Source organism: Schistocerca serialis, chromosome 2, assembly GCF_023864345.2.
Source record: "Schistocerca serialis cubense isolate TAMUIC-IGC-003099 chromosome 2, iqSchSeri2.2, whole genome shotgun sequence".
Taxonomy (NCBI): domain Eukaryota; kingdom Metazoa; phylum Arthropoda; class Insecta; order Orthoptera; family Acrididae; genus Schistocerca; species Schistocerca serialis.
Window position 1 is genome coordinate 742,630,179 of NC_064639.1, and position 23,746 is coordinate 742,653,924.

Here is a 23,746-nt window from a genome sequence, read left to right on the forward strand (position 1 = left end):
GTGGGATGGCCATCTTGTAGTTTCCGTAGAATAATTTTCCTGTTTCTCAGATATTGTTTTTGAAAATATCTGTTTTTCTCAATTTTCAACAACTACCAAAGTGTCATAGCGGAAGCTCATCTTGTGTCCAACTGAATCAGGGTTTCAGCAGAATCCATTTTTGAAGTTAACATTACAAGAGTTAAATGTCTTTTTACAGCACTTACCTTGAGTCAAAATAGTTGAACAGTGAAACTTATGCAATGATTTTTAATTAGTGAAAGCATGATTTACGCTATGCAGAAAACCTTCTCAGTTCCACTGTCTATTTTAGAACTTACATTTTCTTGCCGTAGTAGTTGAAAGATTTACTTGCCTTTATGGCACGTCACATTGGTGTTCCCGGCCTGAAAAATGGTAAAAGGAGTAGATTATATGAGAACAGATTGCAGGGCAAAAAATTCTCTGTATATCTAGCCACAAAAAACGGTAGATTAGTTTCCCGTAACAACTGATTAAAATATGATACTCCTTTCTAAGTACTGAAATAGCCTATCTGAACAAAGAACTGCTTGCCGAATGGTAAGGGAATGCTTGGAGTAGGATGAAGAACAGTAGCGCCTCCACTTGTCGTCGACAACAACGTCATTAGAGACGAAACACAACGAATAAGACGAGGGACGGAGGATGGGAATCGATACTGACTTTGTCCGAAGGACCACTTTGGTTGTACGGTAACTAAGCAAGCTGGGGAAACCACGGAAAAAATAAATGAAGCCAGACGACGGTTTTAACTCTTTTCCACCCCCCCCCTTCCCCCACTTTGTCTTTATTACTGGACAAATTTAAAATTCTTGGTACAAAATAAATAGTCGATTTCCGCGAAGAGAATTCTTCTCAAAGATTCATACGTGCACTTGTCAATAGATACGCATACTTCTCATTCGAGATAACTATTATAAAACAATAAATAGAATGCATTCGTTTAGGTGTATCGCTTTACAGGACCTTTTTTACTTATTTTGATATGACTAAAAAAGCTGGAAAGACCTTACCGGGCCAAGTAACATAAATATATCGCCCAGTATAGCGATGGATGTGGGTCGCAGTAATATGAGCAGCAGTACACTTTATGAATCGCAGATTATCGTATGAAAAATGAAGTATAACCGTAACTGAACACGCCGTTATGAACAAGGTGGCTGCATATTTCTAGTGGCGTTTTAATGTCATGAATCAATGTAGCTACAGCAGTTTGTGGGACTTATGGTGCATGCAGATCTCTTGCTTAAGATTAGTAAATAAGTAAATCCCTATCACAACATTCAGTGACCCGAATGAGATACTCGTAGGTGATCAGAGCTATTGGTATGACAGTTAGTGACAAATCAGCTAACTGAAAGAGTAGAAGGTGTGATATTTTAAAACAGGCGTAACTGAACTAGTTACATTCGTTTAACGATATGTTATCCCAGTATATCATTATCTAAGTCACGTACAGTACGAGAAACAAGCTGCAAGACCTTTTATCTGTTAAAAAAATGGAAAAGGTTCTCCGTAATTGAGTCTTTAGCTTTTTTACCTGATTATTGCAAGAAAAAGACATAATATGCTTTTCGGCACTGCTATATAGAAGTATGGGAGAGTAAGTATATTTCATGTGTGGTACACCAACGTCCTACTATTGAAACTGCTTCTGCTTTACTGTTTTGCACGAACAACTGAAATGGTCCTAATTTTTTTTTTTATTTCATTTCATGATTAAGGTAATACGACAAAGCTGCTGTCTCTTATCATCGCTTCGGAAACACAAACAATTAACCTCTCAATTGAACTTCGATATAAGTTCAAGAGTCTTCACCTGGCAAAGGGATATCATCATCACAGCTTCTTTGTTTGTGGTACGTTGAGGTATGGCGCGATTGGTGGATATCGGTCTTACTGGTTTTTTTTTCTATCCTGCACATTGAAGGCGCGGCAGTGGGACTTGAAGTCCCATACCAGTCTCCAACGCCGTTAAGTTCAAGGTAGCAGGTAATAGGTATCACAACTACGTAGGTACTGATATTGGAGGTCGTATGATGGTCGACACATATCGAGTGGTCGTGGCAATAAGAGACAATCGCTAGCCATGTTCTGAATCTAAGCCCTCAAGGATGGTGAGAGGAAAAGGGTAGCGGTGCCAGTGATGGGGAGTCGTGGTGCCAATGTTATGGCATCCACTTTGTCATTGAGATGGACGTTTTCAGAGTTACCATGTTTGTTTCGTCGTGGAGGGTACCTACCCTCGTGATGGGAGCTGCATGCAGGCACCACCGAAGCACCTTATTCTGCAGGCGCTGGAGGGTCTTCATTCAGGAGTCATTAATAATGGTCCACACAGTGGAGCCATAGGTGAGGGAAGGGTGAACAACCAGCTGGTGTAATAGGAGCTTGGTTTCTAGGTTCATTTCCCTGGTGTTGAACATTGGGTACAACGGTTTTATCACCTTCTGTACTTTCTGGGTGACGTATTCTGCATGTTGATGGAAGAGCAGTTTTGTATCTATCCGGACACCTAGATATTTGGTACACCAGCTGGGGACCATGGGACCCAGACACCTGCAATAGCGTTGTTGTGGCGGAGGATTGGGCGTCGTTTGGTGAAGTAGACTGCTGTAGTTTTTAAGTTTTACGGCATTGAGGATAATCATATTTGAACGACACCAGGTTATTGTCGCATCCACCTGCCACTGGAGACGACCAATGAGCAGGTCTGTGGTCCGGCCGGTCGTATAGAGTGCCGTATCATCGGCTTATTGCGCCAGGTGGCAATGTGGGATGACTGGCATATCAATAACATAAATATTGAAGAGGATGGGAGACAACACAGAGCCTTGAGGGGTACGACATAAGCTTGGGAGTTTTCCTTGCTGAGTAACCAGGAATGTTTTACTTTGGAGGAAACTATCAACGATCTTGACATAGATGTCGGGGATGGTCGTCTGTGTCAGCATTTTGTACACAAGATTGTTCTGCCAAATCATGTAGTACACGTGTTATAGGTCAAGGAAAACCGCTGACGTCGACATGTTGGAGTTAACGCCGTTACTGACACGCTCTGTGAGCTTGGAGTTCAGCCGACACGTTTGAAGCGAATCACTTCTGGACGGATTGTCCCAGCCACCAGTAAAGCCTGGGAAATGTGGTGAAGGAGCAAAGAATCTAGAACCTTTGCCATGGTATTCAGAAGGCTAAGGGGCCTGTTGTTAGTAGAGACCATAGGATCCTGTGAGGGCTTGGGGATGGCAATCAGTTTGGCTGCTTCCACTGTGGGGGGAAAAGGCCGATTGTGAGACTGTCGTTCAGGATGCTGGTAAATAAGACCAGTAGATTTCGTGGGAGTCAGCGGAGGTGTTTGTTTAAGATGCTATCAAAACCTGGAGCTGACTGCCCACGCTTCTGCCAGAGGATCCACTGGTTATCCGCTGGGAACACCAAGGTGAGGGCCAGTCAGAGGTGGTCTTTGTCTGGAAGCGCCAACGGCCACCAGAATATTGTGTTCATCCTGGAGTTCATCAAGCTTAGAACTCCTGGATAAGCAATTGGTTCTCGGCCTAAAACACGTAGGCCAGAGTTTCTACCACAAGCAGGGCAGCCACTGTGCGGATGGGATGGTTCGTCTTCGCCACTGTGCGGATGGGATGGTTCGTCTTCGCTGCAGAGCGCCATAAGACATGGACAACAGGCCATTCTGATTTATGTTGGAGGAGTAAGGTGGACATCTTGTCCTCCCATTGTTCTGTTTTTCCAGTCAGCGAGGTGGTGGCAGAATTCACGTTGGAGACGCATTATGCGATGCTTATCCCGAGGATCACGAAACTACTTCCACCACCTGCCGTAGCGGTTCTTCTGGATTTTGAGTTCGCATAATAGGGGAGACAAGTCATCCAGTGGGGTTAAAGCCATTGGGAAGATAGAAGTCAATGTCTTGCTGGATTTTCGTGGTTAGGTAGTCAACAGCACCAACCAGGTTGGCAGGCATTGCCAGGTCAAGGTGTTGCCTAGTGGTGTTGTTGAGAATCCTCGAAAATTTGTCCCAATCCCTGATGGTCAAGGTAGAACGGATGTCTACAGACAGAGCGACGTCAGTAATGTGCAGGAGCATAGGGTCATGGTCAGAGGCCAATTCATGGAGTGTATCCAACGAAAACTGCACCAAAATGTTCTTGAAAATGGAGACTGTTATTTGGGTGGGATTGTATGGACCATAGACTGACAGCATCAGAGGATCCTCCAGGTCAAAGTGTAGTATGCACTTTGGATTAGAAATATGAGAATGCCAAGCCAGATGCTTGGCTCCTAGGTCTGCTCCAACAATAAATTTGTCAAATGATATCAAGGTTCAGAGGTCCACTTCAAGACGTGGTAAGTTATAGTTGAAATACATCACAGCAAAAGCAATAGCACCAAGGTGAGTAGAAACAGTGACCACTGTAGCGTCTAGATGTTCTAGTGGCTGGAGAGCCTTGTGATTATGGTGTCTTAGGTAGGCAAACTGCTATGACCCCACCTTGGCAATAGTCATTGCAATAGAAGACCAAGTTGTGGAGACGAAAGTAGTCGGATGTGTTTCTGAGATGAGTAAAATCACATGGTCGTCTTAAAGGAAGATGTTCAATTCAGTCTTCATACGTTTAATACCACCAGCGTTAAAAATACAGACAACTAGATCCCAAAGGGGCTGATGGTTGCGCTGTCGGCGATTCGCCATTATAATAAAATCTGTCTGAGCCCATCAACAAGGGTGATGGGTCTTTTGAGCTGTTTCATGGAAGACAGTCCTGCTTGAACAGAGAGATGACTTGGAGGATCTCTCTAGTGTCATCCTGGAAAGAAGCATCTGTCTGCATAACTGAGGGAATATTCCAGGTGTGTTGCTTAACCCTGCAGTGGGCATGGGTGGGTGTGGTGACTGGTGGAGAAGGTACCGCAATGAACGGTTGTAGTGTTTCAACAGGTGGGCGTGAGTAGGCTGCAGGCAGTCATTCAGTTTAGTAGGCGTTGGTATTCGTCACGGAGGATGAATGAGTGGGAGTAGGCTGAGCTGCAGCAGTGAATGTGGTCGTAGGTGATGGGGTCGAAGGGGGCTGCTGTGTCACAGATGCGTCAGGTGCCTGTGCATCAGTCGTGAAATGGTCGTCGGGCTTAGCTATTAAGACAGGGAAGTAGATGCGGTCCCACGATGACGGTGCTGACCGATTCATCATTGGTTTCCTTCTGGGAGAGCGGGAGGACTTCTGGTATATAGGGCAGCCCTTCCAGGAAGCGCACCTTGGTACACAGGAGATACCTGTTGTCATCAAATATCGTTGTCATCACATATCATACCTATCCGACTACACAAACGGCTGCGAGAAACAGGTCTGTTCACGACTAACACGGTTGACTGTGGTGGTCCACGGTCCACGGACATCCACACTCTCGGCCCACGATCTCGACTTTGAAGATGTCGTCTTGAGAGTCGAGACTTTGGCATGTTCGTGGAGCACCACAGTCGACGTGCCTCATTATGCAGAAGACAAACCAACGACGAGTACTCGAAATGTTGCAAATGCCATGGGCTTCTGTAGAGCATACAGGTCCCTGTTGTGAGCGAGCTGTGAAGCAGGAGATTTGAAAGCTATTTCATCCTCAGACGTATGAGCCAAATCGTGCTCGTCACTTGACAGGAAAATGGTTCTGAGGAAGCTAACCATCCAGAAAAGGCACACTATGAATTGTGGAACATCTTAGTCGCAATTTAATATATTGACATGTTTCGATACATTGTCATCAGACATAGCTGTGATACAAACAAAAGAAAATCAGTATAAGAAGGTGCCTCAGAAAAATATATGCACTATGGACAGCAGTTTCCATCAATAATTACAATGAAGTACAAAAGCAAACCACATAAAAGTTATCATATAAGATACTGAAACTACTGCACTCATGTATGTGAGGCCTGATGCCCAAATGACCTACACCGAAAAATGTAGTGGTAAGGAAAGCAATTGCCATTAAAAGATGGTGTTACCAACAGGGCAGATAATAGTTGCCTATCAAAGAGCGTAACCACTTCTTTTTGAAAAGTGTGTCTGAAAGGGGTTGGGGGGGAGGCTCATTGGTGTTTTGACTGGTTTGATGCTGCTCGTCAAAACGAATTTCTCCTGTCCCAACATGTTCATCTCAAAGTAGCAATGGTAATCTATGTCAACAATTATTCTCTGGGTGTATTCCAGTTTCTTTCTTCCTCTACGGTTTTTACCACTGTTGTTGTTGTTGTGGTCTTCAGTCCTGAGACTGGTTTGATGCAGCTCTCCGTGCTACTCTATCCTGTGCAAGCTTCTTCATCTCCCAGTACTTACTGCAACCTACATCCTTCTGAATCTGCTTAGTGTATTCATCTCTTGGTCTCCCTCTACGATTTTTACCCTCCACGCTGCCCTCCAATGCTAAACTTGTGATCCCTTGATGCCTGAAAACATGACCTACCAACCGATCCCTTCTTCTTGTCAAGTTGTGCCACAAACTCCTCTTCTCCCCAATCCTATTCAGTACCTCCTCATTAGTTACGTGATCTACCCACCTTATCTTCAGCATTCTTCTGTAGCACCACATTTCGAAAGCTTCTATACTCTTCTTGTCCAAACTAGTTATCGTCCATGTTTCACTTCCATACATGGCTACACTCCATACAAATACTTTCAGAAACGACTTCCTGACACTTAAATCTATACTCGATGTTAACAAATTTCTCTTCTTCAAAAACGATTTCCTTGCCATTGCCAGTCTACATTTTATATCCTCTCTACTTCGACCATCATCAGTTATTTTACTCCCTAAATAGCAAAACTCCTTTACTACTTTAAGTGTCTCATTTCCTAATCTAATTCCCTCAGCATCACCCGATTTAATTTGACTACATTCCATTATCCTCGTTTTGCTTTTGTTGCTATTCATCTTATATCCTCCTTTCAAGACACTGTCCATTCCGTTCAACTGCTCTTCCAAGTCCTTTGCTGTCTCAGACAGAATTACGATGTCATCGGCGAACCTCAAAGTTTTTACTTCTTCTCCATGAATTTTAATACCTACTCCGAATTTTTCTTTTGTTTCCTTTACTGCTTGTTCAATATACAGATTGAATAACATCGGGGAGAGGCTACAACCCTGTCTCACTCCTTTCCCAACCACTGCTTCCCTAGGAAAGTAAATATATTGAAGTGACAAGAGTGCTGAGGGACCTCCTTTTGCCTAGCGTAGAGCAGTATCGCGAAGTGAAATGAGCTCGACAAGTCGTATGTTGGACGTTCCCTGCAGAAATACTGAGCCATGCTGCCTCTATGGCCGTCCATATTTGCGAAAGTGTTGCGGGTGCCGGGCGTTGTGCACGAAATGAAGTCTCCATTACGTCCCATAAATATTAGATCGGATTCATGTCAGGCGATCAGGGGAGCCCAATCATTTGCTGGAATGTTCAGAATGTTCATCAAACAAATCGCGAATAACTGAGGCCCAGTGAAATGACATTGTTGTTTGGGAAGATGAAGTCCATGAATGGTCCAGATCGTTTCCAAGTAGCCGAACATAACTATGATTGGTTCAATTGGTCCATCGGACCGTCTCCATTCCATGCAAACGCAGTCCACACCATTATCGAGCAACCATCACTTTGTACACTGCCTTGTTGACCACTTGTGTCCATGGTTTCCCTACGATCAGCTCTTACTAACCAAAATTGGGACTCATCGAAGCAGGCTACGGTTTTCTCATAGTCTAGGGATCAATCGACACGGTCAGGAGCTCAGGAGAGGCACTGCAGACGATGTCGCGCTGCTAGCAGAGGCATCAGAATTGGTCGTCTGCTGCCGTAATCCATTAACGCAAAATTTCGTCACATTGTCCTTGCGGATACGTCCCGTAATTATTTCTGCTGTCATTTCATGCAGTGCTGGTTTTCTGTTAGCACTCACAACTCTAAGCAAACGTCGCTGCTTTAGGTCGTTAACTGAAGGCCGTCAGCCGCAACGTTGCCGGTGGTGAGAGGTAATGACTGGAATTTGGTATTCTTAACACGCTATTGACATTGTGGATCTCAGAATGTTGGATTCCCCAAAAATTTCCAAAATAGAACGTCTCATGCGTCTAACTGCAACTACCATTCAGCGTTCAAAGTCTAAAATTTCGTCGTGCGACTATACTCATATCGAAAACCTTTTCACATGAATGACCTGACTGCAAATGACATCTCCGCCAAAGTACTGCCCTTTTATACCTTGTGTACTTGATACTATCGCCATCTGCGCATATTGCTAGCCCATGACGTTTGCACCTCAGAGTAATTTAAAATGATACAATGCCTCATGTCAGGGCCGGTATTTACACAGTTGGTAATTTTCGTTACTTGGACATTATGCAGTCGTCTAAGGCACATTTCATTGCCGCATTATATACACGGAATTTCAAAATTCCTACTACAGTTTTCTAGGAACTGTGGAGGTGGCTTAAGAGATGATGTTTTGATACGGAATCCATGTGCGGAAATGAAACGAGGAAGTTCTTGTTCAAAACTAATTTATCGATGTCTTTCGATGTATCGTCATCAGACATAGCTGTGGTAACAATAAAGAAAAGCGGTGTAAGACTCTGCCTCAGGACAAATAAATGCGTAAACGGACTGCAGTTTCCATCAATAATAAAAACAAAGTACAGAAACAAACAGCACAACAATGGGCACATGAGATAAATACAGCTGTCGTATAAGTGGAGCCTGGTACCAAACTGACCGTCCATCGAGAACTGTCGTGGTATGGAAAGCAACTGTCGTCAACAGATGGGGTTATCAACCATACAAACAGCACCTATCAAAGAACCTCATACGTATGAAAGCATGAAATGCATAAATCGTTTGTGTGCTATACGAACTTGAAGGCCATGGAAGAGCTATGGTTATGACCGCACGACAGCAATCAACATACTTTGAACGCAGAATGGTAGTTGGAGCTAGACGTGTGGGACATTTCGGAAACCGTTAGGGAATTCAATATTCCGAGATCCACAGTGTCAAGAATGTGCCAAGAATAGCAGGTTTCAGGCATAAAATAAATAAATATAACAAAATATACAGACCGCATGCAGGATGTTAGTTGTTAAAATTATAAGACATGGACGGTTAATTGAAATGTCCATTAAAACGAACTGCAAGGTATAAACGCAGAAATATTTGAACGTAGTTTCATTAATGATTACGATGTAGGGATGGCATACGACATGAAACAGTTTCATAAACAGTTTAATATATAACTTCCTGGAAGATTAAAACTGTGTGCAGATTAATCTGCCAGGAAGTTTCATATCAGCGCACACTCCGCTGCAGAGTGAAAATCTCATTCTGGAAACATCCCCCAGGCTGTGGCTAAGCCATGTCTCCGCAGTATCCTTTCTTTCAGGAGCGCTAGTTCTGTAAGGTTCGCAGGAGAGCTTCTGTAAAGTTTGGAAGGTAGGAGACGAGATACTGGCAGAAGTAAAGCTGTGAGGACCGGGCGTGAGTCGTGCTTCGGTTGCTCAGATGGTAGAGCACTTGCCCGCGAAAGGCAAAGATCCCGAGTTCGAGTCTTGGTCGGGCACACAGTTTTAATCTGCCAGGAAGTTTCATATCAGCGCACACTCCGCTGCAGAGCGAAAATCTCATTCTGGAGCTATAATATAGACAGTGATAACAGATTTTTTCCAAGGAGATACAGTAGTAAAAAGGAAAACAAATGTATCCCTTGTACTCGGGTGATTCATATGAAAAGGTTTTCGACTTGGTTATGGCCGCACAACATGAATCAGACTCTTTGAACGTAGAATGGAGCTACACGCGTGAGACATTTCGGAAACCATTAGGGAATTCAGTATTCCGAGACCGACAGCGTCGAGCATGTGCCGAGAATAGCAGATATCAGACATCTCGCCTCATCACCGGCAACGCAGTGGTAAATGGCCTTCCCTGAACGACCGAGAGCAGCTACAATTACGTAACGTTGCCTGTGCTAACGGAAAAGCCACATTGCATGAAATAACCGCAGAAATCAATGTGGGACGAACCACTAACGTATGCGTTAGGACAGTGTCGCGAAATTTTTGGTTAAGGTGTCGCGAAATATGGTGTTAAAGGGCTATGGGACCCGACGACCGACGTGTGTGCCCTTCCTTGCAACGCGGTGCCGCCTACAGAGGTAGTCCTGGGCTCGTGACCATACCGGTTGTACCATAGACGACTCGCAAACGGTGTCCTGTTCAGATATACACTCCTGGAAATTGAAATAAGAACACCGTGAATTCATTGTCCCAGGAAGGGGAAACTTTATTGACACATTCCTGGGGTCAGATACATCACATGATCACACTGACAGAACCACAGGCACATAGACACAGGCAACAGAGCATGCACAATGTCGGCACTAGTACAGTGTATATCCACCTTTCGCAGCAATGCAGGCTGCTATTCTCCCATGGAAACGATCGTAGAGATGCTGGATGTAGTCCTGTGGAACGGCTTGCCATGCCATTTCCACCTGGCGCCTCAGTTGGACCAGCGTTCGTGCTGGACGTGCAGACCGCGTGAGACGACGCTTCATCCAGTCCCAAACATGCTCAATGGGGGACAGATCCGGAGATCTTGCTGGCCAGGGTAGTTGACTTACACCTTCTAGAGCACGTTGGGTGGCACGGGATACATGCGGACGTGCATTGTCCTGTTGGAACAGCAAGTTCCCTTGCCGGTCTAGGAATGGTCGAACGATGGGTTCGATGACGGTTTGGATGTACCGTGCACTATTCAGTGTCCCCTCGACGATCACCAGTGGTGTATGGCCAGTGTAGGAGATCGCTCCCCACACCATGATGCCGGGTGTTGGCCCTGTGTGCCTCGGTCGTATGCAGTCCTGATTGTGGCGCTCACCTGCACGGCGCCAAACACGCATACGACCATCCTTGGCACCAAGGCAGATGCGACTCTCATCGCTGAAGACGACACGTCTCCATTCGTCCATCCATTCACGCCTGTCGCGACACCACTGGAGGCGGGCTGCGCGATGTTGGCGCGTGAGCGGAAGACGGCCTAACGGCGTGCGGGACCGTAGCCCAGCTTCATGGAGACGGTTGCGAATGGTCCTCGCCGATACCCCAGGAGCAACAGTGTCCCTAATTTGCTGGGAAGTGGCGGTGCGGTCCCCTACGGCACTGCGTAGGATCCTACGGTCTTGGCGTGCATCCGTGCGTCGCTGCGGTCCGGTCCCAGGTCGACGGGCACGTACACCTTCCGCCGACCACTGGCGACAACATCGATGTACTGTGGAGACCTCACGGCCCACGTGTTGAGCAATTCGGCGGTACGTCCACCCGGCCTCCCGCATGCCCACTATACGCCCTCGCTCAAAGTCCGTCAACTGCACATACGGTTCACGTCCACGCTGTCGCGGCATGCTACCAGTGTTAAAGACTGCGATGGAGCTCCGTATGCCACGGCAAACTGGCTGACACTGACGGCGGCGGTGCACAAATGCTGCGCAGCTAGCGCCATTCGACGGCCAACACCGCGGTTCCTGGTGTGTCCGCTGTGCCGTGCGTGTGATCATTGCTTGTACAGCCCTCTCGCAGTGTCCGGAGCAAGTATGGTGGGTCTGACACACCGGTGTCAATGTGTTCTTTTTTCCATTTCCAGGAGTGTATTAGTGAGAGCTGATGGTAGGATTCGAGTATGACACAGAAAACAGGAAGCCGTGGGCCCAGGTTTCCAGCAAGTCACGGTGAAGTTGATTGTGGCTTCATAATGGTGTGGACTTCGTTTACATAGAATGGAGAGGGTCCTCTGGTCCAACTGAAACGATCATTGACTGTAAATGGTTATGTTCGGCTACTTGGAGACCTTTTGCAATCATGCATGTACTTCATGAACCGAAACAATGGCGGAAACTTTATGGAAGATTAAGTGTCATTTCGCCTGGCCATAACGGTCCACAATTTGTATGAGGAACATTCTAAACAATTTGAGTGAGTGGATTGGCCACCCAGGTCGTCCGATAGAATTCCAGCCAAAATTTATGTGACATTATCGAGCGGTCAGCTAGTGCACAAAATCGTGCACAGGCAACATTTTTACACTTATAGACTGCTGCAGATATAGCATAGCTCATGATTTATGCAGGGTAGTTCCAACGAATTGTTCAGTCCGTGCCACGTCGGTTTGCTGCATCAGGCCGGGCAAAAGGAGGTCCGACGCGGTATTAGGAGGTATCGCTTGACATTTTTCTGCTCACTGTATATGAATAACCACGTTATCCTTTAAAAATACACGGGAAAAGGCGACCATAATATTGTAAAGCATCAGCGAATACATTTCATTACAGGGTTTTAGTCATTTGTCACATATTAAACTGTCATATCTATCGAATAAACGAGAGCAATACATATCTTCTTTCATTAGCAAGCAGTGATGCAAATGTGGAAGCACAGTGTCCAAGCAGTTCTGAACGAGATGACTTAATCATGAAGCACACCAGGCTACGAGGGTTGATGCTGCGCCATAAAGGCATCGTAGGCGTACCTGAGCTTCGTCGCAGTGCAGGGCCACGGTGGGGCCTCCGCGGTGCGCGCAGTCGCAGAACAGGTCGACACCTGCCACCGTTCTGAGACCCGCCGCCGTTGCCGCCAGCAGCCACACCGCCTGCAGTCCCATGCTGGTTACTGGAGCATCACAAAAACACAACATTCATTTTGATTTCTTCAGTTAATCACGAGCATTGGAAAGGGGATCAACTAGCGTCGGATCTATAAAATTCTTATGGTGCTACACCGTTTAGGATCATCTCTAATATTCTTGGTTTTTATTCATAGAATAAAAATCCTCATCAATTGCTAGTTAATTTCTTAATTTTTTCCGCGACCGGTTTAGAACATTACGCCTTCATTTTCAGATGGCAAAAAATAATTACGAAAACATGAATGCTTGGCGGTCGGGCCAATCAGTCGATTCGGATCCAAACCACGGCAAACAAACGCATGAGAGCATAGGACCAGCAATCACAGCCCACGCCTGGGTAACCAGTCATTTTCATGTTGTGCTGTTCGGCCGTGCGCTGTGGTTGCTAATCTTATGCTACCTTGCGTTTGTTCGACGCGGGTGTGATCCACAATGAGTCTGGTCCTACCCCCACACATTGATGTTTTCGTAATTATTTGGTGCTACCTGAAGATGAAGCTTCAAGATTCGAAACCGGTCGTGGAATATTTTAAGACGCTTACTAACAACTGAAATGGATTTTTATTCTATAAAAATGTTCCTCAGTTGCAGTTGCTCACCTGATCAAATATTTTTCTAGATCTCAAACCTAAGAACAATTGCTTTTGTCATTTTCATCTTCCGGAAGTCGCCTTTTTAATTCCTCAACCAGTGAGAAAGCTATAAATTGTACTGTATCCCAAGATTACACTAATCGATCTGCGAAGGGAAGCATGGAGTTGCCATTGTCAATCTCAAATTTTGGTATCCTAAAACGCGAAAGGCACATACTGTTGCGACCACTATCATCTTCAAAAGAAACTGGAACACTAAAAAGTATTTTTTAAGGACTTTGGATACTTGACGAAATATGTCTGCCACACTTTACAATGTGAACCTTAAAATTAGTTACAGGCGGTGAATGATAGCAACGACGAATAAATCCGATTCTTTTCTTTCCTATTTGCGAAATGTTGCCTCAGGATAGGGTAGAGTCCGGAGGAACCACCTGATAAAAGCGATTTTCTTCCTTATGCGTGTACTGCCGTGTCATCTTACAAAATACCGAGTGTGTCATCTTCAGTTGACCAAAACGCCCGTTTATTGTAGTTGGTCATGGGCGCATCAACCCAGTGCTTAAATCCGACGCTGGGTGTGTTTAAATAAATATCTTACAATCATGTAATATTGCATTAAAGCAAACGGTCCAGTCACACTAACGTGACCACTGCGTATGTTCGCCGTCGACGTGCAATAACCACTCACGAACGGCATGTGAGCGCCAGCAGTGGACGGTATATTAACAGGTTTGTGGTGGGTGCGGGGGGGGGGGGGGGGGCGGGGAGGAACAGTGTAGTCTATGCCGTAATATGGAAATGAGTGATTTATCTGACGTCCAAAAGAGCCTCTTTATTGGTTTTCGGGTCAAAAGTGAAAGCATTTCCGAAACGATTAAGTCTGTAAGCCGTTAGAGCGCCACCTTGATTAAGCATATCGCTCATGGCAAAAGGCGCTACACAAAACCAGTGCCGAGGCAACTGTGTTGCGCGATGGGCCGTAGATGATATGGGTGTATGACGACTGTGGAGATGTGTATGGGCGAATAGTCGCGTAAATGTTCAGCGACTGTCCACCAAGATGAACCGCAGGGCTACCAACAGTATTTCCTCAACGACCGTTAAGCGAAAGTTGCTGCGTGTGCACCTCCGCAGCAGGCATCTAGTCCATCCACTTGCGCTGACTGCGATTTATCTTCGACAAAGGTTGAAATTTGCCCGCCAGTACTGCAATTGGATGTGCTCTGAGTAGCGACAAGTGGCCTTTTCCAATCACGTTTTATGCCCCATCGGAAACATGGCCATTAGGGTGCTTCGTCCTTTAACAATCGTCGTAAGGGTCCAGGCTGGAGAAGGGAGAGCTATGGTCTGGGGAATGTATTCTTCGGTTGATCTCGTCCTGGTGGAAGATACAATGAATCAACAGCAGTACGCATGTGTCCTTGAGGACGATGCTCTCCCCTACATCCTGTTGGTTTTCTCCTCGGCACAGTGTCATCTACCAGCAGCGTACAACAATTCACACAGCTCACAGTGCACGCCCGTGGTTCGAAGAGCACCAGGATGAGCTTATCGTACTCCCCTAACAACCAGACCCTTCCCGATTTAAACCCAATCGAGAATCTGTGGGGCCACCTCGCTCGGCTGTTCGCGCCATGGATCCTCAGTCGAGAAACTTAGCGCAACTGGTGACGGGACTGGATACGGCGTGGCTCCACAGTACTGTTAGTACCTTCCAGAACCTCACTGATACTCTTCCTGTACCTCTGCGCTGCGAAACGTCATTATTTAGGCATTTGGCAGGAGGTCATATTATCCTGACTGGATAGTGTATGTCACGAATGAGATCCATCTCGACAGATGCGCGTTTTAGCACGCCACTTCAGAGATTCAGGGAGGGGCGCCGGACACGGATCAAATCCGTGTGACTACCTATGGACGATGGCCGGTGTATCGACCACGGTCGATGTGACTGTTTTCGACATCCGGCTGGGTTAAATACTGGTTGGTAAAGTTCCGCCTCATTTACGTGATTCGGAAACATTGCGAAGAACGTCTCACTCTTTCACGTTGGACAAGACTAGGTTCAAACACATGAGGTAGAAAATTTCCGCTCTGTGGAAAGAGGAGGGGGGATTGGGGCGCTTTAAGCGCCAGACTGAGAAGGGTGCCAAAGGCGCCTAACTGCAAAATCTGTGTAGACTACAGAGTGTATCAAAACTAGTAGCGACAACTAACACGTGTGACAGCATACGATAATAGAAAGAGAAGAACGTTCCAGTTAAACATGGTACAGCTAACGAGGCATTTGCGAGATAATTGCGGATGTTTTACGAACTGCCGCTGTCTTCACTATAAAATGTTGTAATTAGCATAGTATCAGAAACGTAAACTCTTCGTCTTGGGTACTAATAACTGCTTCAGCTGCATTTGGTCCTTTATTACTGTATCACTACCGGGTTCGTACCCCTAAAAGCCACATCTTCAGGTCAACATGTGATTAAAACATAAGACCGGAAAGTTCGGAGTCTTTTTTCCCACCATTCGTTGTCCGTCAAAACAAAACACCGCTAAAAGACGGTATGTCATGGATTAAAAACTGCTAGATTACACTACAGTGGATAGGTCCAAAACGAATCGTACCGTAGTGATCGTTTCTCCGATCTATATGGAACGGCGTACAGAGGACGCGGCCGCGCCGAGAGTAACATGGCCCTGATGATTCGGGATAACGCCAAGAAACAGCACGGCTATATCACGAATATCGCTCAGTGGCCAGGTATGTGTCGAACTACAAAGTTTCCGTGACCAGTCCTCAGTAGAAAGCAGCAATATTTCTCTCACGGCTTGTTTCTTTCACCTCTTGCAATGACTTACTGCGTAAAAAATGTCACGTTGTATTAACGTTCAAACTCTGTGTGCCACATAACGAGGCGGGTAAGTAAGTTCAAAGACCCGAATAAGGCAAGAACACGCCACCTCTAGAAGGGTCATGCCTACTACTACTGTAGACTTAGGTGACAAATGTCATTAGGCAGCAATATGCACATATACGGATGGCGTTAATATTGCGTACAAAAGTTATAAACGGCAGTGCTTTGCCGGAGCTGTGATCTGTATTCAGGTGGTTTATGTGAAGAGGTTTGCGACGGGATTATGGTCCCACGACGGGAATTACCACACTTTGAACGCGTAATGATGTTCGAGCTAGACACAAGTTACATTCCATTTCGGGAATCGTTACGGAATTAGAAATTGCGAGATCCACAGTTTCAACAATGTGCCGAGAGTATAAAATTTCAGGCATTACCTCTCATCACGACAGTCTTCACTCAACGACCGGTAGCGGCCATTGCATAGTGTTGTCAGTGCTAAAAGATGAGCACACTGCGTGAAATAATCAAAGAAATCAATGTAAGACGTACGACGAACGTATCTGTTAGGACAGCATAGCAAAGTCCATAATTTGGCTATGACAGTAGGCGACCGACACAAGTACCTTTGCTAGCAGCACGACATCGCCTGCAGCGCCTCTCCTGGACACGTGACCATATCGGTTGGACTCTAGACAGCTGGAAAACAGTGGCCTGGTCAGGTGAGTCCGATTTCAGTTGGTACGAGCTGACAGTAAGGTTCGAGTGTGGTGGAGGCCCCACTAAGCCGTGGACCCAAGTTGTCAACAAGGCGCCGTGCAAACTGGTGGTGGATTCATAATAGTTTGGGCCGTGTTTACATGGAATGGACTGGGTCCTTTGGTCCAACTGAAGCGATCATTTACTGGAAACGGTTATGTTCGGCTACTTGGAGACCATTTGCTGGCATTCATAGACTTCATGCTCCCAAACAAGATGGAATTCTTAGTGGAGACCATGAGGCACATCACCAGGCCTCATTTGTTCGCGATTGGTTTAAAAACATTCTGGATAGTTCGTATGAATATTTTTGCCAACCATATCGCCCGATATGAGTCCCATCGAACATTTATGTAGGTAATCGAAAGCTAAGTTCGTGCAGTAAATTCTGTACCGGCAACACTTTCGCAGTTGGTATGGACGGCTGTAGAGGCAGCGTGGGTCAATGTATCTGAAGGGGATTTCCAATGACTTGTTGTATCCATACCACGTCGAGTTGCTGCATTACACCTGCCTAAAGGAAGTCCGACAGGATATTAGGAGGTATCCGATGACTTTCACCACCTCAGTGTATGAGAGAGATTTCTGCAGCTTGTAGGCACGTCAGTAAACACCGACGCTGCAGCCTCGTTTCCCAGCATTGTCGGAGTGCCACACTAACACTGAGATGTCTGCTGTTTGCCGGTAGGAGTTGGCGACTTCCAATACGCATGCGTACAGAGCACTTTGTGTTTTGTGCCCCCCCCCCCCCCCCATTCTTTACCGCTTTTCTGACAGCGGACATCTCGACCTGCGGTCGTAGTAGTGAACGACAGAGATGATCAAACCAACCTTTAAGCCGAGAATATAAAAGCAGATGAGACTTTGATAGCAGGTAGTGTTACAGGGATGAAATTCGGAATGATTGGCTGAACGACGGTCCATCGCCAGGGTGCGCTCCCCTGTCACTAGAAGGGACCAGCTGCTCTAGACACACGAGCTGTCATGCCGGGTAAGTCATGGGACCTAAAGCGGTCCTCAAACGCCACAATTATATTCTGGCTATATATGGTGGGGAAGTGCATTAAAAAGGACAGCAGATAAAACTGAGAAATATTAACGCCCGGGGAGCTTCAGTTAGAACTCTCCCGTTATAACGAACGTGTCGGTGTTCGACGATGTGGAACTCACGTGTATTGTGACTGAATAGCTTGCTTTGAAAAATACAAGCAGGAGTTATGCATAACAGGCGAAAAATGTCTGAAAAAGCTTCCTGTGAACATATCGATAGTATGTATTTTTCCCAAATCGCTTCCTCGTCATGAACATCCTCTTCCCAGCAATAGAGAGTTGTTTTGTGTTTCTGTCGAGAGATGCTGTGCCACAGCAAACGCTTTCGATTCCTCTTTATATGAGCTGCTGCCAGAGGGACTGCTTTTTTTGTTTTTATACAATATCTGCACATAATCCGCAGGTTCCGGTGCGAATTCTTTGGCAACAAACTCATCACTCGCCTCTACTCCCGTGCACTGGTTTTGTAATTTTTCTTTTTGTCCGCAAAACAAAATAATAACCACACGCAGATAAAACTTATGGCTTCATGTTCTTGCAGCTCACCTCTTTCATTCATGATTCTATGAAATCATTCGAATGATGATTCGTCTTTCAATCAGCAGATCTTGTATTGCACTGGATGTCACATCCCCTATTGGAATGAAATTAGCAGAAATCGTGCTCGGATATGTTTTCCTAAGAAGGTTCAAATCACGGATCAGTCTTGCGGTATATCTGATGGCGTTATTGAGTGCGATTGCTCATCACACTCCCTACTCCTGGCGCAGTGGTTAGACACTGGACTCGCATTCGGGAGGACGACGGTTCAATCCCGCGTCCGGCCATCCTGATTTAGGTTTTCCGTGATTTCCCTAAATCGCTCCAGGCAAATGCCGGGATGGTTCCTTTGAAAGGGCGCGGCCGACTTCCTTCCCCATCCTTCCCTAATTCGATGAGACCGATAACCTCGCTGTCTGGTCTCCTTCCAAAAACAACCCAACCTCCATCCCTACTCCTGATGGACCTTGTTTTGTCTGTCCTTCTGTAGAAAGGCTTGCTTCTTTCATTTAACTGAACTCTTCTGTCACAAATTGCACTGACGGCGCATCGCGAACAGCTGATGGTGGCGACATATGCCGGCTGGCCATTTATAGGGCCTGGGAATTCAGTAACGGTCCGCGAGGGAGAAGGTAGAATAGACGGCGTCACATGCATGAAAGGTAGGAAGTGAAAGCTACCCAAATATGGGGAATTTTAACCACAAACAGAGTACGCATTTGAAGAAAATTTGCTGTAATGATTGATTTATTAGAAAATTATTTCGGCGTAAAAGCCCACTTTCGAATAATTTAGCATGACAGATACTACACTGCTTAAAAGACTTAGGGAACATGAACTTTCGCGTCTGCTACTCTCCACTGAGCAATAATTGATGACTGGATATGTTATCAGATCATGCTTTTACCTTTTCCAAGTGAAGCACAGAACAAAGCTTCATTACCTCCTCGATAGTTTACATGAAAATAAATGAAATATTCGACTGGTATCGATAACCAAGTGAAAACAGTCATTCATCGCGTCATCCTCAGTGCATTTCATTGACCTTCAGATCTTCAATAACGTGTATGCCATCCGAGAACGTTTATCAATGTCTGACACCTACGTTGCATGCTCCTTGTAAGTCTGCCGGAGATCACGCTGTGGTATCCTTCCCAATCTTGAGAGAGAGCCCATGAGAGTTCTTGGACGACAACAAACTCTTCTGTCAAGCATGTCCGACATATTTACGATAGAGTTTGGGTTGGGACTCAAGGCCAGCCGTTTTATTACTTCAATGTGCAGGCCTCACAAGACATCCCCGCTGACACCCGCCACATTCAACGCAGCATTAGAAGGAATTCAGGCCACCACCGTATGCAGCAGCTAGCACAGGGTCCGACAGAACCTGTTCGATGGACAGCCTGGGGGTAAGGCGACCATGGACAACAACAAGATCCGTATGGCTGTCAACACATCAATGAACACTGAGAACCTGTCAACTTAGTGGACAATACGGATCTCCGCACACGAATGTGGACATCGCCTTGCATCAGAGACTATCTGGATTCGTCTATGAATAACACGTTCCGCCAGTGACGAAGGTACCAAATGACAAGGGAACGGCAGAACTGGAAGCCAACTGCAAGTTGTAATCGTCAGGGTCATAAGGTCCACTCTCGTAGCCCTTTCATTGCAGTCTACTTTGACACAGCGGCTCCAGTGGCAACTACTGAGATTGTCTTGCAAGTATATGGCGGTAACCGTGCGACCCCGCAGCACAGAGATGGCCAGATGTCGTTCACGTGAGTTTGTAACATATTGGTGACGTCCGACCTGTCTTGTATACTAACCTGACTCCTGTAGTGTATCCACAGCCTATGAACAAGAGGTTTGGCATACGCAGCAACACGACTGAAAGTCCATCCTTTTTTGATCAAACAGACTTTGAATGCATTAAGATGTCGCATTGCATGTGCTTGATTGAATATACCACCCACAAATGACAACTGCCGTCTATATAGCACACTAGGAAATTCAGGAACAAAGGTACTCAGTTCCTTCTGACGGATCGCCTGATACTACAATGCATAAGAGAGCCAATACATGACAGATGATTTTAGTTGATACGTACACTGAAAGCGAGGATCTTAAGCCATGCAATAAGACCATAGATACCACCTGTATCAAAACAGATTAAACATACCGGACGTTGATACACGTGTGTCTTGAACGCTGTATTTAGTGATACAAGGATGGTTTGTTAAGCCTGGTCAATTTTCATGAAACAACGAAATATCGTTGTTGCGCCTTTGTGATTCGTAAAACTGATTATTTCAGGATCATGTAATGAATTTCAACAATGTACATTGTACAGTTTATTGCTGGCAGCCGTCTGAATCGGTCAGTGCGATTGCGATTGAAAAGGGAAAAAAGTTTCCTGCTGTTATTAAACGTTGTCATTTGAAGAGTTGGACTGCCACACAAATTAGAGCAGACATGGATGAAGTTCACGGGGACTCAGCAGCTTCATTGAAGACCATTTACTTTTCGATTAATGAACATCGTCCGACAAAGCGCGCTCTGGCCTTCCAACTGAGGTCACCACAAAGGGAACCACCACAAAAATCCTTGACATGGTAACGAAGACTGCCGAATAAAAAGTCGTGATTGCTAAGACTGTAGCCAACTTAACTGAGCGAGAGCATAATATCTTGCACGAAAATCTGGTTGCGATGAAACTGCGTGCGAGGTGGGAGCCGCGATTGTTCACAGTCGACCAATAGCGCATCCGGCATAACATTTCAATACAACGTCTGGCGAGGTTTAATCCCGTTTCACTTTTTGAGCCGATTTGTGACTGGTGATGAAACGTGGATCCATCGTGACAGAGTGAAAAGGGTAGTCAAAACATTGAACAAAAGCTGGTGAAAGTGCACAGAAGAAGGCAAAGATCATTTTGTCAGCTGGTAAGGTGATGGCCACTGTTTTTCGTGATTCCCAAGAAACAACCCTCACAGATTACTTGAAAAAAGGCAGAGCCATGACTGGACGCTAGTATGCTTCCTCATAGGATCGTTAGAAACTTGCGCTGGCTGAAAAATACCATGGTTGGCACACCAAAAAGTACTCTTTCACCAGGGCAATGCACCATGCCACACATCAGCGATAACAATGGCGCGAACCGGGCTTAGATGAGGATCTGCCCTATTCGTTACACAGAAGCGACTTCTTACTCTTCGCTAACTTGAAACTTTGGCTTGCTGTAAAGAAATTTTCATCAGATGAGGATGCGATAGTTGCAGTCAACGAGTATTTTTCAGAGTTTGACAGAATCTATATTTCCGATTGGGTGAAAAAGATGGAGGATCGCAGGAAAGGGTTTATATGCCCGGAAGGAGACTATGTCGAGCAGTGGGATGAGTTGTTTGCGGGCCGGAGTGGCCGAGCGGTTCTAGGCGCTACAGTCTGGAACTGCGCGACCGCTACGGTCGCAGGTTCGAATCCTGCCTCGGGCATGGATGTGTGTGATGTCCTTAGGATAGTTAGGTTTAAGTAGTTCTCAATTCTAGGGGACTGATGACCATAGCAGTTAAGTCCCATAGAGCTCAGAGCCATTTGAACCAAGTTGTTTGCGATACAAACAATTTTCCTTGCTTTTTTCTCAGACGTACTCTACCTCCCTTACATTATATACGATGAAATTAAAAAAAAAAAATTCACGGATCGCGCTGTAGCTGTAAGTCTTAGCCGCTGCAGTACGCTCGCGTTGTCTAAACATGTAACGGGACAGGTATAGGATGTACACATAAAACTTCAACATCGGATTTCTCGGGAAGTGGGAGCCATCGCCAGGCAGGTACTCAGCTGAAGTCCCTCTACAACATACCTAGACTCACGAAGAAACAAGTGTGTTGGTCCCCTTGTCAGACAGTCACTACTGCTGCGCAATACTCAGTACTGAGCGTGTGAGGGCCCCTTTTGTTAGCTGCTGGCTGCGGTACTCACGTGCCGGCACCGCCGATGACCGCGAGCCTTGCCTGTCCACCGCCGTCTGCAGCTCCGGTCATCCCGCTGACGGGGAGCGCTTCCGCCCCCTCCATCGGTCTGATTATCTCGTCGCGACTTCCGGAGCTGTCTTCTGCTTAGTCTTCCCCTGACGCAACCACCTTGGGAGACGAGCGGTCTACTACCGCTGCCAGAATCGTCATCCTGAGCACTTCCTTGGTTTGCGCGAACGCCAGACACGCGGTAAATGGGTGACGTACAGTGCAAGCGCAATGTTACGACAACTATCTTTCATTCGTGCCCCTAAGGCAATTTTCAATTATTTTTTAAGTGTTAGTACAATGAGTTCCCGAACTTTCAATGATAACATCACTTCCGAAGTGTCTAAAAGATGACTGAATGAATGACGCGACCTTCTTGTCACGCCGATTCTTTGAAGCAACACTTCAGTACTAGGTCTGTGAACAACGATTCCGTGGATTGCGTTCAAGAAAACGTACACGGGGTACATCTAGCAGACTATGGACACATCCTGAAGAGAATGGGCAGTAGACTGAGGAAACTTGTCAGTAATACGAAGGGCAATAGTTGGGAGACGAAAAGGGCATTGGTGAACACAACGGACTCACAGAGAAGATGATAGCCTTCAAGTGTATTACGGCAAAGTTATCAGATAGTCTATCCAGTGTAAGTGATAAGAAAAGTGCAGTATGGACCATATATTTCCACAATCTGTCAACTGTTGAATATCCCATTCGTCATCTCTGCCACATTAGCTAGTGCAAATACTTGCAGATCAGAGGGTAGCAACCATACATTCGGAAGTGGACGCTTCCAAATTGTATCCTGGATGTTGTCAAGCCCGCCTACAGGTTTCTGCCCTATAATCAAGTTCTAAAATCATATTCATGGCAAAACCCAGAGTTCACATGGGTAAATTCACTCATACAGAAACCATGCCCTAAAAGCAATTTTTCATCTTCTACTTATGATGCAAGATATCTTGAAAGAAATAGATTTACAGCTGTAAAGTCAGTTGAAGACGTAATAAAGGATAACAAGGAGAGAACAAGTAATCATAAGAAAACCGTTGAAGGGAAAGAGAACCCTAAGTTCAAATCTGGGTATTCTGAAGAGACGGTATAAGAAAAAAGAGTTGAATTGTACTTCAAATAGCATTTCCTGAAAATTATATTCGTGTGGATTTTTCAGAA

General features: G+C 45.7%; 1 protein-coding gene across 1 annotated transcript in view; it reads right to left on the reverse strand.

Moving 5' to 3' along the window:
* Positions 1–22,573, reverse strand: part of LOC126455683 (uncharacterized) — a 76,754-nt gene extending 54,181 nt beyond the window's left edge. Inside the window, exons 1-3 of the mRNA XM_050091449.1 lie at positions 22,533–22,573; positions 12,593–12,732; positions 356–386 (exon numbers count right to left, since the gene is read on the reverse strand). Of these exons, the coding sequence (XP_049947406.1) occupies positions 356–386; positions 12,593–12,724 (163 nt within the window). The 5' untranslated portion in view covers positions 12,725–12,732; positions 22,533–22,573. The remainder of the gene's footprint in view (positions 1–355; positions 387–12,592; positions 12,733–22,532) is intronic.
* Positions 22,574–23,746: the final 1,173 nt, after the last annotated feature.